Below are 17,569 nucleotides of genomic sequence, written 5' to 3'. Positions count from 1 at the left end.
TGAGGGTCAGCCTGTTAGTACTCAGGCCATACACTGCACACTGCATCAAATTGGTCTGCATAGCTGTCATCCCCAAAAGAAAGCTTTTTCTAAAGATGACCACTGCCTTGGTAAAGAAGCTGAGGGTAAAGGTGATGCACTGGCAAAGAATATCTCCAAACCTAAACCCTATTGCGCATCTGTGGGGCATCCTCAAACAGAAGGTGGAGGAGTGCAAGGTCTCTAACATCCACCAGCTCCGTGATGTTGTCATGGAGAAGTGGAATAGGACTCCAGTGGCAACCTGTGAAGCTCTGGTGAACTCCATGCCCAAGAGGGTTAAGTCAGTGCTGGAAAATAATGGTGGCCACACAAAATATTGCCACTTTGGGCCCAATTTGGACATTTCCGCTATAGGGGTGTACTCACTTTTTGTTGCCAGCGGTTTAGACATTAATGGCTGTGTGTTGAGTTATTTTGAGGGGACAGCAAATTTACACTGTTATACAATCTGTACACTCACTACTTTACATTGTAGCAAAGTGTCATTTCTTCAATGTTGCCACATGAAAAGATAAAATAAAAAATTTACAAAAATGTGAGGGGTGTACTCACTTTTGTGAGATACTGTATCTCTTACCCAGGAGCTCAGACGAATTTTGTGTAATCAAACCATTGGGATTGGTAGCAAGCACCTAGTAATAGAAATCCTATGTAGCTGTCTCAATTTAAAACCATTAGGGGGTAATCCATCCCATCCCCAAACTTGGGGAATCGCCTGCCCAAATTACTTCCTGTGTAGTCATCAAGACAGGAAATTACATCAAAAGGGGCATGGAAAGTAGAAACCATACATCATTATCTAATGTAAATGGGGGAAAAGGTGAGTACTTTGATTGTTGTCTTTGTCACCATCGGGGGAAGATTTTGACTTGCATGGTGACTAGAGCAAGAAGTCAGGCGAAACCTCACCAACAGGGTATAACAGATTGAGATAAAAAAAAATAAAATAATGGAAGATGATCTTTTCCATCCCTAACCAAAACCAAATAATGCGTTTTGGCTGGATTTGCTCCTAACTGGTAATCCTTGTCACCAAATTAAAGAAAATATCTGGTAACAGGAAACACTTTCATGTTGTAACATTAGCATTGTAAATCAAAGTGAGCAATAGTTATATTTGACAATCCAATATAAGCCAATAAAATCTCCTTTCATGTTGTGAATTCTCCCTGTCTGCTGGCCATCTTTCCACAACTTCCTGGATTCCCTGCATGCTTTGCAGCTTTTCTTCTGCTGTTTACTTTAAATTTCTAAGGACTACATATCCCATGGCACCTTGGTACCTGCAACCTGTGATTTTTGTACTGACTCCGCCTCCTGAAGCTCCTCCTAGCACCTCAGAAGGCAGGCTCTGTGATGTGTGACACAGCAGTACCTACTTACAGGGAATCGTGACTACGTGTCACAGAATTAATAGAAGTAAATGTGTGGGGATCAGCTAGTTTACAAACTTCAAGATTGTTCAGAATACTAGGAGCAGGCTAGAAATAATTAAGATGTGTTGAAATGAATATATGATTTTACATTTTGACCATAGATAACAAAAAGACATGGAGAACAAGAATATGCTGGTATACCTAAAGTGGTACATAAAGCCGAGTTCCGGCCAAATTTTTATTTATTTTTTAACCTAAAAATACCCCTAGAATAGTCAGGGCTAGGGTATTTAAACAATGATATCCTCTAAACTGCCCCCTGTTTAGTGTACATGCAGCATGAATTACTTGCCTTGTGAAGTTTTTGTCCAGCGCGGCCATCTGCGGTGTGCGCAGCTGAAGCCGCGCTGTCCCTCTTCCTGTTCCTGGATTTTGCGAGTCCCAGAATGCTATACACTTCCGGTGCTGGCGCGTCATCCCACAGCTCATTGCGCATGCCCAGAAGCGGTTCTCCATCGGCAGAGAATGACGCGCCTGCACCGGAAGTGACGAGAGACACTGGTGCAGGCGCATTGACTCCTGGGATTGATGACGCTCATCTCCCAGGAGTCATTGCAAAGGAGGAAATGACGTCCGCGGCCGCATAAGGAGGAACTTGGAAGAAATTAAGTTATTTTTAATTAAAAATAAGGTAAGGGAACCAAAGAAAAATAGCCAAATCGAATTTAGAAAGGTATATAGCTATGCATGAAGTAAAGTTTAAAATTAGGTTGGAACTCCGCTTTAAGTCTCGTTTTTGTTTAGTTAAAAATAACAAGCATGTTCCACTTACCTGCTCTGTGCAGTTGGTTGTGCACACAGTGGCCCTGATCCTCTTCTTCTTGGGTCCCTCTTCTGTGATCCTGGCCCCTCCCTCCTGTTGAGGGCCCCCACAGCAAGCAGTTTGCTATGGGGGTATTTGAGCTGAGCCAAAGCTCCCTGTGTCCATTCAGACAAGGAGCCGCAGTTCAGCCCCGGCCCCTTTCTCTCCTCATTGGCTCACTGACTTTTACTGACAGCAGCCGGAGCCAATGGCGCTGCGCTGCTGTCTCAGCCAATGAGGATGGGGAATCCCGGAAGGGGGGGTTGCTGCACACAGGTTTTTTTATTTTAATGCATAGAATGCATTAAAGTAATTGTAAAGTCTTATGTTTGTTTAAAAAAAAAAAAAAAAAAAAAGTTTATACTTTGTGCAGTTGGTTTTGCACAGAGTGGTTTAGATTCTCCTCTTCTCAGTTCCCCTTTATGCGCTCCTGGCCCCTCCCTCCTGTCGAGTGCCCCCATAGCAAGCCGCTTGCTATGGGGGCACACCAGCTGAGCTGCAACTCTGTCTGTCCGATCAGACCCGAAGCTGTCTTTTGGCCCCGCCCCCTCTCTCTTACCGATTACCTGGCTGACCCCGCTGCTGTGTCTCAGCCAATCAGGAGGGAGAGTCCCGGACTGCCGAGGGACTCTTGGACATCGCTGGACAGAGATCGGTTTTAGGTAAGAATAAGAGGGTGCTGGGGAGGCTGCTACATACAGAAGACTTTTTATCCTAATGCATAGAATGTATTAAGATAAAAAACCTTTTGCCTTACAACCACTTTAAAGGGATTGCAAGCAATTCTATGCATTAAGGTGAAATACCTTTGTTGCAGTGACCCCCCCCCCCCCTTTTTCTTACCTGAGCCCATTCGTTCCAGCTCCCGCAAGAGCCAGCGGCTGGAGCTGCTGGGCTCACACCTCTTTGGACAGATTGATAGCAGCAGGTGCCATTGGCTCCCACTGCTGTTAATAAAATCCAGTGACACGGGAGCGTAGGCGGGGCCGAGTACCGCTGTCTGAGTCAATAGACATAGAGCAGCAGAACTCAGGAACATGCCCGCACAAGTGCTCCCATGGGAAGCATGGTTCCGCGGGGGAATCGGATGAAGAGGAGGAGCCAGGAGCGCTGTCAGGGTACCCCAGAAGAGGAGGATCTGGGCTGCTCTGTGCAAAACCCTGGACAGAGCAGGTAAATATAACCTGTTAATTTTTATTTAAAAAAAAAAAACGAACCTTTACAATCTCTTTAATGTGTAGCTACAGGCAAAACCTTTTTTTTTTTTTTTTTTTTTGTTTTGGATAGATGGAAGAGGAATTAGAACATCTATCAGGTTTTATTGCTGTCTTTGAGGAGAATTCTTTAAGGAGAATCTCTTTAAGGAGATTCCTGCCCTCCGTAGGAGAGGGATGGGGGCAGCTGCATATAGAGGAATTCATCTTTCCCTATTCTTCCTGCACCTGCTGAATAACTGATTCTCCTCCTCTCCCTCCTGCAGGAAGAATAGGAAAAGATCAATTCATCTATATGCAGCTGCCCCATCCCCTTCCTATACAACTTCTTTTGCTGGCTCCCCAGTGCTCTTAACCCCCCCTCCAGTGCTCTTATCCCCCTCCCCCAGTGCTCTTCAGCCCCCCTGGTGCTCTTCAGCTCCCCACAGTGCTTTTCATCTCCCTCCCCCCAGTGCTCTCCACCCCCCTGGTTTTCCCTGCCCGCCCCCCAAGTGCTCCCTGTCCCCCCAGATCCTAAATGGCAGCCCAGTCCCTCCTCTTCCTCCAAGCCCAGTAACTAAAGAAGTAAAACAGTGGGTTGGCTGCCACATCTTGATGGATGATTTTTGTTTTTCTTGGGAGGGGTACATGTGTCAGCACAGGGCCAATCGGCACTGTCCAGACATGTTCAGACAGTGAATTAAGGGTCTTGAAGCCTGATAGGACAATCGTGGGAGAAATGAAAACTCCTCCTACAAACTATCAGCACTCACTGATACAAGTCACAAGATTGCTCTAATTGCTGTATACTCCTGATGAGAAAAGGTATTTAGCAGTTTATATTTACTAAAATAATTGCATTTCCATGTTAGGAAATCCTACCACTGTAGGAGATCAGATATAATGAATGCAAGATCTGGGTTTAGTAACACTTTAAAAATTCAAAGCAGTTCTGGTCAGTAACCCAAAAGTCATGAAATTGAAATGAGCTTCTGGCCCTAAAATGGATATGCAGAGAAAGAAGCAGGGTGTATTGTATATGCTATACCCAGTATGTAGTCATGTATGTTTTCCTGTCATTTAATCACAACCACTCAATAACCTCCTTTTGCAGATTTTGATGGTGATGGCGCATTAAATGAAACTGATTTGGAAACACTGGTAAACCATTTAACGGGAGCAGAAGAAAACACCAGGCTAAGTAATGAAGAGATGAAGCAGCTTATAGAAAATGTGAGTTCAGATGGGGAAGGCTATTTACCTTTTTTTTTTTGTTAAATATATAAAAAAAGAAAAAAATGTGATATAAAATCTCATTGATGTACACTATATTAACAAAAGTATTGGGACGCCTGCCTTTACACTTATATGAACTTTAATGGCATCCCAGTCTTAGTCTGTAGGGTTCAATATTGAGTTGGCCCACCCTTTGATGCTATAACAGCTTCAACGTTTCTGGGATGGCTGTCCACAAGGTTTATTAGTGTGTCTATGGGAATGTTTGACCATTCTTCCAGAAGCACATTTGTGATGTCAGGCACTGATGTTCGACGAGAGAGCCTGGCTCGCAGTCTCTGCTCGAATTCATCCCAAAGGTGTTCTATCAGGTTAGGGTCAGGACTCTGTGCAGGCCAGTCAAGTTCCTCCACCCAAAACCCGTTATCCATGTCTTTATGGACCTTGCTTTGAGCACTGGTCCAAATCATTTTGGGGAGGGGGGATTATGGTGTGGGGTTGTTTTTCAGGGGTTGGGCTTGGCCCCTTCGTTCCAGTGAAGGGAACTCCTAAAGGCGTCAGCATACCAAGACCTTTTGGACAATTTCATGCTCCCAACTTTGTGTGAACAGTTTGGGGATGGCCCCTTCCTGTTCCAGCATGACTGCGCAGCAGTGCACCAAGCAAGGTCCATAAAGACGTGGATGAGCGAGTTTGGAGTGGAGGAACTTGACTGGCCTACACGGAGTCCTGACCTCATACACCTTTTGGATGTATTAGAGTGGAGACTGCGAGCCAGGTCTTCTCGTCCTACATCAGTGCCTGACCTCACAAATGTACTTCTGGAAGAATGGTCAAACATTCCCATAGACACACTCCTAAACCTTGTGGACAGCCTTTCGAGAAGAGTTTAAGTTGTTATAGCGGCAAAGGGTGGGCCAACTCAATCTTAAACCCTACGGACTAAGACTGGGATGCAATTAAAGTTCATGTGAGTGTAAAGGCAGGCGTCCCAATAGTTTTTGGAATATAGTGTATGTTACCATTACAAACTACAAATACTTTGCAATCCTATATGTATATGGAGGAAGTTAATATTTGCTCACTACGTATTCAAGCTCCATTTCCTGATTTCCAGTAATGTACAATAATTGTTCTTTAGTGCTCCATCTCACAGTGCACTTCTACCACTCCACTTTATATAAAGCACTTCCGGCATGCCTGATCTCTTATCAGTTAGGAGAGTCATTGCACTCCGGGCAATTGACCTAATATGTGTTGGAAATGATTACTTGATGTTTTACCTATGAAAGGTGTGCAGTATGGCTTATGAGGTTTATGAATCCCAAGAATGCTTAAGTGATATATATTTTGTTCCAAAGATATCCGTTTGATTTAAATTTATGTGTTCTGTTCCCCATCCTAATGGGTGCTGTCTAAGACTGGCCATACATTATTTAAATTTGTTATTCAATTTTCCTTTAGATTTACCAAAGTCATATAGTATAAGGTCAAACCTAAACACTTTCCATTTGTATGCAATCAGGCAGGCCCTTGCACTACATAGTTAAAGGTAAAGCCAAAGAAAATGAAATCAGAAAACTGTACAATGTATAGCCAGCCTGATGCCTCGTACACACGCAACGATTATTGGCCGGGAATTTTCGGCCAACGTCCGATCGGCGATTTTCGGCTTGTTAGTATGATGATTCCGACAACCGACTCCGACTTTTCGGCCGAAAAAAATCTGGTGTGCAGGCTATAAAATTTTTGTTGGCCGTCAACACAACGGCCGATTTTCTGTCAGTCAGTACAGATTTCGGCAGACAAAAATCTGATGAGCAAGACTGGGAATGCTCAGAGAAGAAAAAACACACGGAAAGTAAACCAGCACATGATATCACTTCTGAAGTAGATTTTTGTTGGCCGAGAAAATTCGTGTGCAGTCTAGGCACATTCCAACCAACAAAACACAACTCTGGACAAAAGTCGGACGATCGGTCGGCCGATAATCGTTGCGTGTGTACGAGGCATTAGACTAGCTGTGAGATCGGATAGGGCGGCTCACCCTTCTCCAATGGCCATCGGACAACGCAGCTAACAGAGACCACTGCTCTGACAAACAGCACTTTTCTCCTTGTCCAAGCACTTGCCAAAGACACGCTGCTCATAAGAAATGCAGGAAGTGGGAGGGGGGGGGGGGGGGTTGGTTGTATCAGCTAAAATGTTCCAGGCAAGTGATTGAGGACAAAAAAGAATGCCGTCTGTCAAAGCAGCCATCTCCTTGCTAGCTGTGTGTTCAGGGACACCCTGTTCTAAATCGCAGCTAGTCTTCAAGGAGTTGTAAAGTCAGAAGTTTTTTTTATCTTAATGCGTTCTATACATTAGGATAAAAAGCCTTCTGTGTGCAGCAGCCCCCCTCAGCCCCCCTAATACTTATCTGAGGTCCCTTTCTGTCCAACGATGTCCACAAGTGTCTGAGATCCCCCCCCCCCCCTCCGATCCGCTGAGCCACAGCTGCGGCGCCATTTGGCTGCTGTCAATCAAAGTCAGCTAGCCAATCAGGAGAGAGATGGGGCGGGGCCAGGTCGGGGCTCAGTTTTTGAATGGACACATGGAGCTGTGACTTCGCTCCAGTGCCTTCATAGCAAGCTGCTTGCTGTGGGTGCAATCAACAGGAGGGAGGGTCCAGGAGCACCGAAGAGGGACCCGACAAGAGGAGGATCGGGCCACTTTGTGCAAATCCACTGCAACAGAGCAGAGAAGTATAACATGTTTGTTATGTTTAAATAAAAAAAAAAAAAAGAGACTTTACAGTCACTTTAACCCAGCCAGAGATGGATCAAATCTCACTCGATTCAGTAGGGACTGGCCGAGAATCGATCCATGTATAGGCAGGCTGATTGTACCCAAGTGGATCCATCGATCAACTTGGGTACAATCAACATGTTGGATTTTCAGCATGCAATTATTGCCAACGGTTATAGCCGCTAGCAATAATCACTGTGTCCTCGCAGCAGGGACAGCTCCCCCTGCCTCCCGCCAGGAGAGGGATTCCCCCATAAACACCGACTATGGCCAGCCTTAGACATTACTTCGGAAGATCGGACAAGGACCTACATGTATTTTATACCTTGGGGAACTGAACACAAAAAAAGTCTGATCTCAATTTTTATCACTGAGCTTTGCCTGCAGTGCCACACAGTTAGGAAACCTGTAGCATTCCCTCTGTTGGCATTCAGCCCCCTTGTAACTTTATATTGAAATTAAATTGTTTGCCTTATCTGTGGGTATAAGTGATTTGTAAGCTTCTTCTTCTCCTTCTTCTTCTCCTTCTTCTTTCTTTCTTCTTTGCTCTTCTTCTTTTTCTCGTTAAGCTTTTCTTCTTTGCGCAGTGGTTCTGTCTCTCTGTTCCTCTTCCTGCTGGTGCTCCTGGGTCTTCCTCTTCTTAGCGTGACACCACAGGACGTTGCTTCCTACAGTGCATCCAGAAAGTATTCACAGGGCTTCACTTTTTCCACATTTTGTTATGTTACAGCCTTATGTATTAAATTCATTATTCTCCTCAAAATTCTACAGCCAATATCCCATAATGACAACATGAAAGAAGTTTGCTTGAAATCTTTGCAAATTTATTAAAAAAAATAAAAAAAATCCCATGTACGTAACGTTTTACAGCCTTTGCCATGACACTAAAAATAGAGCTCAGGTGCATTCTGTTTCCACTGATCATCCTTGAGATGTTTCTACAACTTGATTGGAGTCCACCTGTGGTAAATTCAGTTGATTGGACATGATTTGGAAAGGGACACACCTGTCTATATAAGATCACACAGTTAACAGTGTATGTCAGAGCACAAAGCAAGCCTTGAAGTCCAAGGAATTGTTTGTAGACCAGACAGTATTGTATCGAGGCACAGATCTGGGGAAGGGTACAGAAAACATTTCTGCAGCATTGAAGGTCCCAATGAGCACAGTGGCCTCCATCATCCATAAATGAAAGAAGTTTGGAACCACCAGGACACTTCCTAGAGCAGGTCACCCAGCAAAACTGAGCGATGAAGGGGAAGAGAAGTCAGGGAGGTGACCAAGAACCTGATGGTCACTCTGACAGATCTCCAGCGTTTCTCTGTGGATAGAGGAGAACCTTTCAGAAGAACCACAATCTCTGCAGCACTCCACCAATCAGGCCTGTATGATAGAGTGGCCAGATGGAAGCCACTCCTCAGTAAAAGGCACATGACAGCCCGTCTGGAGTTTGCCAAAAGGCAGCTGAAGGACTCTCACACCATGAGAAATAAAATTCTCTGGTCTGTTAAAACAAATTTTGAACTCTTTGGCCTGAATGGCATGCATCCTATCTAGAGGAAACCAGGTACTGCTCATCACCTGGCCAATACCATGCCTACAGTGAAGCATGTTGGTGGCAGCATCATACTGTGGGGTTGTTTTTTAGTGGCAGGAACTGGGAGACTAGTCAGGATTGAGGGAAAGATGAATGCAACAATATAAAGAAACATCCTTGATTAAAACCTGCTCCAAAGCGCTCTGGACCTCTGACTGGGTTGAAGGTTCACCTTCCAACAGGACAACGACCCTAAGCAACACAGCCGAGATAACAAAAGAGTGGCTATGGGACAACTCTGTGAATGTCCTTGTATGGCTCAACCAGAGCCCAGACTTGAACCCGATTGAACATCTCTGCAAAGATCTGGAAATAGCTGAGCACCAATGCTCCCCATCCAACCTGATGAAGCTTGAGTGGTCCGGCAAATGAGAGAAACTTCCCAAAAAATAGGTGTGCCAAGCTTGTAGCATCATACTCAAAAAGACTTGAGGCTGTAATTGGTGACAAGGGTGCTTCAACAAAGTATTGAGCAAAGGCTGTGAATACTTATGTACATGGGATTTTTTTGTTTTTTATTTTTAATATATTAAAACCTTTCACATGATGAATTGCTTGTGGAATTTTTAGGAACCTAATGAATTGAATCCATTTTGGAAAATACACTGTGTGCTGGCACACCTGCAGGCTCGATCCCAGGCCACGCTGTCTGCATCTATAGACAGACAGAGAGGCTCAGCCCCACATCCTGCTCCCTCGTCACAGCATTCCATTAACAGCAGCAGCCAATGACTCTCACTGTTATCAATCTACCCTGTGAGAAGAGAGAAAGTGGAGATAGTCGCTGTTCTCGAGCACAGCGCTGGATTGAGAATGGGCTCAGGTAAGTATTTGGGGGGCGGGGGGGGGATTTAGAGAATGCATTAAGGTGAAAGACCTACTTTTTCAACCATTTTAATCTATTTATTTATTTATCAGTAAAGTTTATGGTATTTAATTTTTGTAATGTGTGGTTATTCCTTTGGTGTAATTGTAAAGTTTTTGTATTCTTCATTACCAGATTCTTGATGAGTCAGATATAGACAAAGACGGCACAATAAACCATTCTGAATTTCAGCATGTCATCTCCAGATCTCCAGACTTTGTCACGTATGTATTTTATATTGAATGGTGACTATAATTGGACCAAATGTAAGGACACCACATCCTATACAGATATTCCTAGAATCAAACATTCTAGCTTTACCTTCTGGAAGATCGAAGGTACAGATTGTATAACTTTAAGCCTAGTATACATGATGAGATTATCGGACAAATGATTGTCCATTTTTCTTTGCATGCTAGTCTCCATATCGAAAACAAATTGGTTACTAAAGTACAGAAGTTCTCCTATGTCTAAAAATGTACAAATAAAAATTCTGAAGTGATGTAATGTATTTGTATTGGTTTTTCGGACATAAACTGTACTGACTAAACGACAATCGTAGATCTGATATCGTACAAGAAAAATTTTCGGGTTTGTCTCTTTGGATAATTTTGGATGAAAGCTCGAACGATCAGATTACTGTGCAATCGCTTAGATTACGAAGCGGTATTTTTTTGTACGATATGCTGATTGTGTGTACTAGGCTTAAAGCAGCAAACTGATAGATCACTGTACTAACACAAGTGATGATCGTGGGGTGATCTCTCCCGCTGAGGCATTGTATTCTGACAAGGGGACTCCCTTTCCCCTGCTAGAATACTGATCAGCACTCCCATCCAGCTGCTGGTGGGATATTGGTTTTCTAAGAAGCCGGACATGAGACTGGTTTCTGTCTGACAGGCAGCTGTAGACACTGACTGAATAGTTGAATTGCGTGTACCCAGTTTAAAGAGTAGATCATATGAGTGAAACATTGATGATGCCTTGTAATCTACATGGGAATATTGGGTATAAATCTTTCATATGGATGAATAAGCTGAGCATTTTATGATATAAATGTGATACAGTATATACAAAAATTCTTCTAGCAGTGGTCCTTGTTAATTCTAGCATATTGAACACTTTTATAGGATTAACCTCCCTGGCGGTATGATTCTCTTGGATTTTAGGTGCTGAAAGCTGTACCATTATTTTGCATGTAATTCTTGTGAATGAGCAGCCCAAACCAACTGTATACATTATATTTATATTACATTATATTTTATTTATATATATATATAAAATATAATGTATACAGTTGGTTTGGGCTGCTCATTCACAAGAATTACACACATATATATGTATGTGTGTGTATATATATTTACATAAAAAGTACAGTAAAACTGCAGGAAAGGGCACTGGGGGGCAATGTAATGTGATTGCATTTTATTTTGAATGGTATCAGTGTGTTTGGTGTGTTTTACATTTGAATTTGCCGCCGGTTCCACCCCCCGGGGGACGTCACGTCGCCGGAGACGGAAGCCGGGGCTCGCAGACGATCGGGAGAGAGCTCCGCCGCCGCATACTGCCCGCATTCTTCGCTGGATCCCGGAGAAAAGGTAAGTAAAACCTCTTCCAGCATCCAGCGATCTTCCTAGCGGTACCCCGAGTGTGGCTCGGGGTTACCGCTTTTGGCTCTAAAATGTAACCCCCGAGTCACGCTGGGGAATACCGCTAGGAAGGTTAATAGTGTCAAAGCACAATTACCAGTACACCAGTTCTAAATATCAGTTTGTATATGCCAATGTGGCCTGCAGGCAATGCTGCATTTTGTCCCAATGATCTTTTTGTACAAACTGAAGGTGTCTGGTCAGCTATAAACTAGCCTTTGGACATATCTTAATATTGTCAGACTGAGTATTTGGGCGGATTTATTTATAACACAGTTCCAGTCATTTTGTATATATTCTTCTTTACCGTCAGCTGTAGAAGCTGAGGCCTCAGTATAAAATAAGAGAAACAAGCGCAGCGCCTTCTAAGTGCAGCAGGAAACAAATTTAATATAAAAATGATAAAAACGTACTCACAAGAGTAAGTTTGGTTGAAAGCTTTTAAAATAAATGTGGACATCTGTGCATCTCAGTCCTGGGGGTCCTGGATAGTGGTGCCCTTGCTGGCTGGCACAGTGAGGGGATTCCTGGGAGGTAGTCCAAGGCTTTCCTGGTCCGTGGAATACAGGGGAACAGCTCCAACAGGCCGTGATGTCACTTCCTGGTCACGAGGCACATATATAAATGGTGACGCGTTGAGGAGCATACGCTCCGTTAAGCCTGAAGGAGCGCATGCTCCGCAATGCGTCCCCGTTTACGTCTGTCCCCCATGACCAGGAAGTGACGTCCCGGCCTGTTGGAGCTGTTCCCCGGACCAGGGAAGCCTAGGACTACCTCCCAGGAATCCCCTCACCGTGCCAGGCAGCGAGGGATCCAGGACCCCCAAGACTGAGATGCATATATGTCCACATTTATTTTATCCCACAGCATATGTGCAGACCGCGCTGTGCATTGTGAATGGCTGTGCAGCATTCTGGAACCTGTAACGTGTCCAAGAAGACTGCGGGGGGGGGGTCGGTTCTGCTGGGATCATCTTGGTCATCCAAGCGAAAGTGGGAGCGGGTACATGTCAAAAATCAGGTACCTGCCCCTCCCGAAAAAAAAGTGCCATTTTGTAAAGAGGAAGGGGGGACAGAGACCTTAAAGAGGAACTTCCCCCTTTTGGGTGGAGCTCCGCTTTAAGATTGCAGGCAGGATTTTCCAGAATACCCTTGGCTCCTAATATTGTCAAGGAAGAAACTTTATCAAGTGATTTTATACCTAAAGGGGATTGTTGTGAGCTTTTTTTCTTAGTGAGAATAGAAGTTTTATTGAAAATGTGGGGTTTTGCCAGGCAAATTGGCTGTAGCCCAGGAAATTCCCACCACACAGCTGCACATACACAAAGGGGTGGCAATGACAACACTGACCTAATGTGGCTGCATCTGATTAGGCCAACACTGAAAGCTTCCTTTTGGCTTTGACCAATCATGGGCTCAGACCAAACCCAAGCTCATCTCTACTGATTACATTTTTTTTAAGTATTATTATTATTATTGGCATATTTCTTCTTTTTTTTTTATTAGCTACAGAGCAACAATAAACTGCACACAGTGGGGTTGATTTACTAAAACCGGAGAGTGCAAAATGTGGTACTACTCTGCATGATGGCCAATCCGCTTTGAACTTAAGCTTGTTCAAACAAGCTTTCACAAATAAACATGGAAGCTGACTGTTTTCTATGCAGAGCTGCACCAGATTCTTTACACTTCAGCTTTAGTAAATCGACCCCAATATAACAAGGGTATGCAATGATATGGGAAAACACTTGTAGACTGTGCTGTTTGTAAAGCAGGCCATAGATGAGCCTGTTTTTTATTGATTTTATTTTTTCCCCTCAATCATTGTTTTGAATGAATAAACTGACTTGATTCCCATATCCACACACATTTTGTGCATGGGGGAATCCTCCCTCTGAGCTATTGTATATTGACAGTGGTGAGACTTCCTGACTGTCAGAATACACTGATCAGCATTGCAGGCTTTAGCCTACAGCTCTGATCAAGCAAGTAAAATCTAACAAGGCAATTGTACAGAAGTCAATCGGTAGTGTGACGTACCGTCAGGTACCCAGCTTGGATGCCTCCATCAAGGTACAGTTTCCGCCAATCTGGAATCGGGTATTATCGCTGAGCATTGCACCAAAAATCTAGACAACACTAGCTTAGGTGCAAACTGGAACTCTCTTTTTATTGTAAACAGAAATATATACCACACAAAGTTGGATAAGAGTTGGATCACGTTATGCAAACAGCAAGATAATTAACATAGCTAAGAAACAGCCAACATAAACAGTACAATAAAAACCAAAAAGTGCAGCGCTGAAATCAGTATACAATTATATAGCTGAAAAGCTCATATAAAGAAAACAAAAAAGGAGAGGGGATAATGTCCAAATGAATAGTCCCAATATTAAGTGCAGAGATGTGAATCCACGTGCAAAATAACTTTCTTCCAGTGACACCAGGGAAAAGTGTAGGAAGGGGACACCCTTGTGCTCAGGTATAACAAGCAGCTTACCGAAATTCCGTGGCTGCTCAGTTTAATGAGACAGCCTCTCCCAGCTAGTAGTAAACCAGTAGGTCAACCGATATCAAGCTCAGGTGCTTCGAAAGACTCCAAAAGCCGAAAGCCGTTTCCGGTGTGTTGTTAAACCGATCACATTAATATGTGGCACACTTGGAACTTCTCATATACTCCATTGAACGTAAAGCCATATGTAGAAAGAAACAGAGGCCCATAGCGTAATCCCGTAAACCAATAGGTAAATTTATTAAAAAAACTACTTACAATTTAAAAGACAAAAACAGGCATGTAGTATGTGCCGGTCATGGATCTAACCGCGGCGTCCCGCAAGTCTCCAGATCAGCATATGGATAAACAGCCGGCTTCGTTGGGGGGCGTGTGGACGTTTATGTCTGGGATCGCCAACGTTTCGTCATAAGAAAGACTTCTTCTGGGCGTGAAGTCTTTCTTATGACGAAACGTTGGCGATCCCAGACATAAACGTCCACACGCCCCCCAACGAAGCCGGCTGTTTATCCATATGCTGATCTGGAGACTTGCGGGACGCCGCGGTTAGATCCATGACCGTCACATACTACATGCCTGTTTTTGTCTTTTAAATTGTAAGTAGTTTTTTTAATTTACCTATTGGTTTACGGGATTACGCTATGGGCCTCTGTTTCTTTCTACATATGGCTTTACGTTCAATGGAGTATATGAGAAGTTCCAAGTGTGCCACATATTAATGTGATCGGTTTAACAACACACCGGAAACGGCTTTCGGCTTTTGGAGTCTTTCGAAGCACCTGAGCTTGATATCGGTTGACCTACTGGTTTACTACTAGCTGGGAGAGGCTGTCTCATTAAACTGAGCAGCCACGGAATTTCGGTAAGCTGCTTGTTATACCTGAGCACAAGGGTGTCCCCTTCCTACACTTTTCCCTGGTGTCACTGGAAGAAAGTTATTTTGCACGTGGATTCACATCTCTGCACTTAATATTGGGACTATTCATTTGGACATTATCCCCTCTCTTTTTTGTTTTCTTTATATGAGCTTTTCAGCTATATAATTGTATACTGATTTCAGCGCTGCACTTTTTGGTTTTTATTGTATTTTTTGAATCACTGTTAGTTGATTTTGTGCCAGCTGCTCACTATTGTTCTTAATCATTTGGTTTTCTGTCACATCTAGCGCGGAAATTTTTCTTCTATTTATATAACATAAACAGTAATCTAATTAAACCGTAAGCTAACTAGTCCCTAGACAAGCCTAGATGACTCCCAGACCATTCGGCAACCGTTCCCCAGTAAGACAGACATTAACAATAGTTGACTCAATTAACAATGGGAATTCGCACACAGTGGGGAAATGATACCATGGGAGAAAGACCCCTAAGTAAACAGATTATAGCAGGAGGTTGTTTTGAGCTGATTATATTAGAATCTGCTCTGAGTCTCACAGTCTAAAGCAGTCATTGCTGGTTTGGGCACAAAGGCCCCAAATCTGCATCCAGGTCCTAGATTCCCGGAGTCTGTGTGTTTCTGGGAGACATGGACCCAAATCAGAAGCAAGATCACTCCAAAGGGTTCCCCAGGCACACACCTCCTTTAAAATAGAGCCCCCTCAAAAGCCAGGGCCTATAGTCCGTAGGCAAGAGGCTATCCTGCAGCCAAAAAACTGGGGATATCTGTCTTACTTTGTGTTGATGAATAGAGAAACTTTAATCAGCACTTTCACATTTCTCTTTTTACTCTTCAGCTCCTTCAAGATCGTGCTGTGATTGCTTCTTGCAATTTGCCTGCGTTGACCCTTCAGTACAAGCACTGGAATTAATCTGTCAACTGTGAATACCTGGTTGTACCTATGCAATTTATAATGAATCTCTGCTATGGACTACTTCTACCAGAAATACGCTCTTTATAATGTATTTGGTGAATTTATACTGAACTACTGATTTGCGTTTGCAATTTGTTGCCAGTTTATGTTCTGTTTACTTTTATGTAGGGAAAAACTGGAAATTTTTGAACATATAGAGACATGTGGGCTGGACGCACAACCACACAATGTGATCCATATGAGTTTACAGCTTTTAACTTGCTCAACTCCAGCCAAACCTTTTTTTTTTTTTTTTAAGTTTTTTTGCATTGAGTTAGGATGGGCAAGAATCTCCAATAGGTATTTTTTTTCTGTCCTAATGATGGATGACAGTGAACAAGGGCTATAGTGGAAATTTTCCCAGTGGGGCCACAGGCATTATGAGACCCTGTTTTTAGAGCAATAATATTCCCATAAGGTTATATGTGCATTCAGTGGGGGACACTTATCAATTCTGTCCCAAGGCAAAGTGATGCTGAACAAGAAGAGGGAGATGGATCGTGATACAGATTTTTAACAAAAATACAGCCGGAGTCCTAAATCCCTCCTTTGGCTGCGAGTGCATTACACCTGACCCTGACCACGCTATAGTTCTTCATCTTTTTATAGTGAAATCTGGTTCATCTTCAGTAAAAAATCTGTTAGAAATGTTCAAACTGTTTCACTTGGCTGTCCTGACACACAGCCCTGTACATCTGTCGCTGAGCCTTTGCTAAAGGCAAAGCGATCTGATTTATGACTAATTGGGGTTTATTTACTAAAAGTAGAGAGTGCAAAATCTGGTGCAGCTCTGCATAGAAACCAATTAGCTTTCATTTTATTTGGCAAAGTTTAATTTACCAAGTTGAAGTTTGAAGCTGATTTGACACAGCTGCTCCACATTTTGCACTCTCCAGTTCTAGTAAATCAACCCCATTGTGTGGGTAATTTGCTTGATAAATGTCCCCCATTGTATTTTAAGCATGTTGCTTACCTGAAAAAAGCCTCCCTTGTGTGGATATCCGCAAGAGCCGAGACTGCTGCTGAGCACCGCCATCTTGCATGTGATGCAAGCAGACTCATTCAGCTGTCATTCAAGTGCCACCCTATAGTATTCCCCTTCACTCTTCCAAACCCCACCTCCCCCCCCCCCCCCCCCCCGGCAGCTACTTACAAGTTTATGTAGAGAAGTGATTGGAGGGGCAGAGGAGCTTGGCCAGCACAGTCAGTAATTGGGTAGGAGAGGGTCATGATGTTTAAGGAGGGAGGGGGCTGTGCTAGGGAACTACTTCTCCTGAAGTAGCCAAATTTGCTAGCAACTTCAGAGGCACCTTTTATAAGTAAAAATTGTTTATGACAAAGAAAAAAAAATGCATTTGTTTATAATACCTAATTTTTCTTTGCTTTTACCAGTGAAGTTTTGTAAGTTAGTGACAGGCTCTCTTTATGGGGGGTAGGGAAGGTTTACAACCGCTCTGACTTTGATTCCTGTCCACACTCAGGGAATTTCCCCACACTTCCGGCCCTATTAACTGGCTCCACGGGGACAGGAGGTGAAGGAAAATCCTCCCTTAAAAAAATCAGGCAGCAATGCTAACACCTGTTCTATCCAAAAGGCAAAAC

The 17,569-nt window shown here is 43.5% G+C and overlaps 1 protein-coding gene across 1 annotated transcript in view; it reads left to right on the top strand.

Moving 5' to 3' along the window:
* Positions 1-16,223, top strand: part of CIB1 (calcium and integrin binding 1) — a 43,988-nt gene extending 27,765 nt beyond the window's left edge. Inside the window, exons 5-7 of the mRNA XM_082256182.1 lie at positions 4,588-4,706; positions 10,094-10,182; positions 15,851-16,223. Of these exons, the coding sequence (XP_082112308.1) occupies positions 4,588-4,706; positions 10,094-10,182; positions 15,851-15,872 (230 nt within the window). The 3' untranslated portion in view covers positions 15,873-16,223. The remainder of the gene's footprint in view (positions 1-4,587; positions 4,707-10,093; positions 10,183-15,850) is intronic.
* The last annotated feature ends 1,346 nt before the right edge of the window (positions 16,224-17,569 follow it).

This window comes from Pelophylax lessonae (assembly GCF_965119305.1).
Source record: "Pelophylax lessonae genome assembly, chromosome: 4".
NCBI classification, from domain to species: Eukaryota; Metazoa; Chordata; class Amphibia; order Anura; family Ranidae; genus Pelophylax; species Pelophylax lessonae.
The sequence above is the reverse complement of the archived record's forward strand: the minus strand, read 5'-3'. Positions and strand labels throughout refer to the sequence as shown.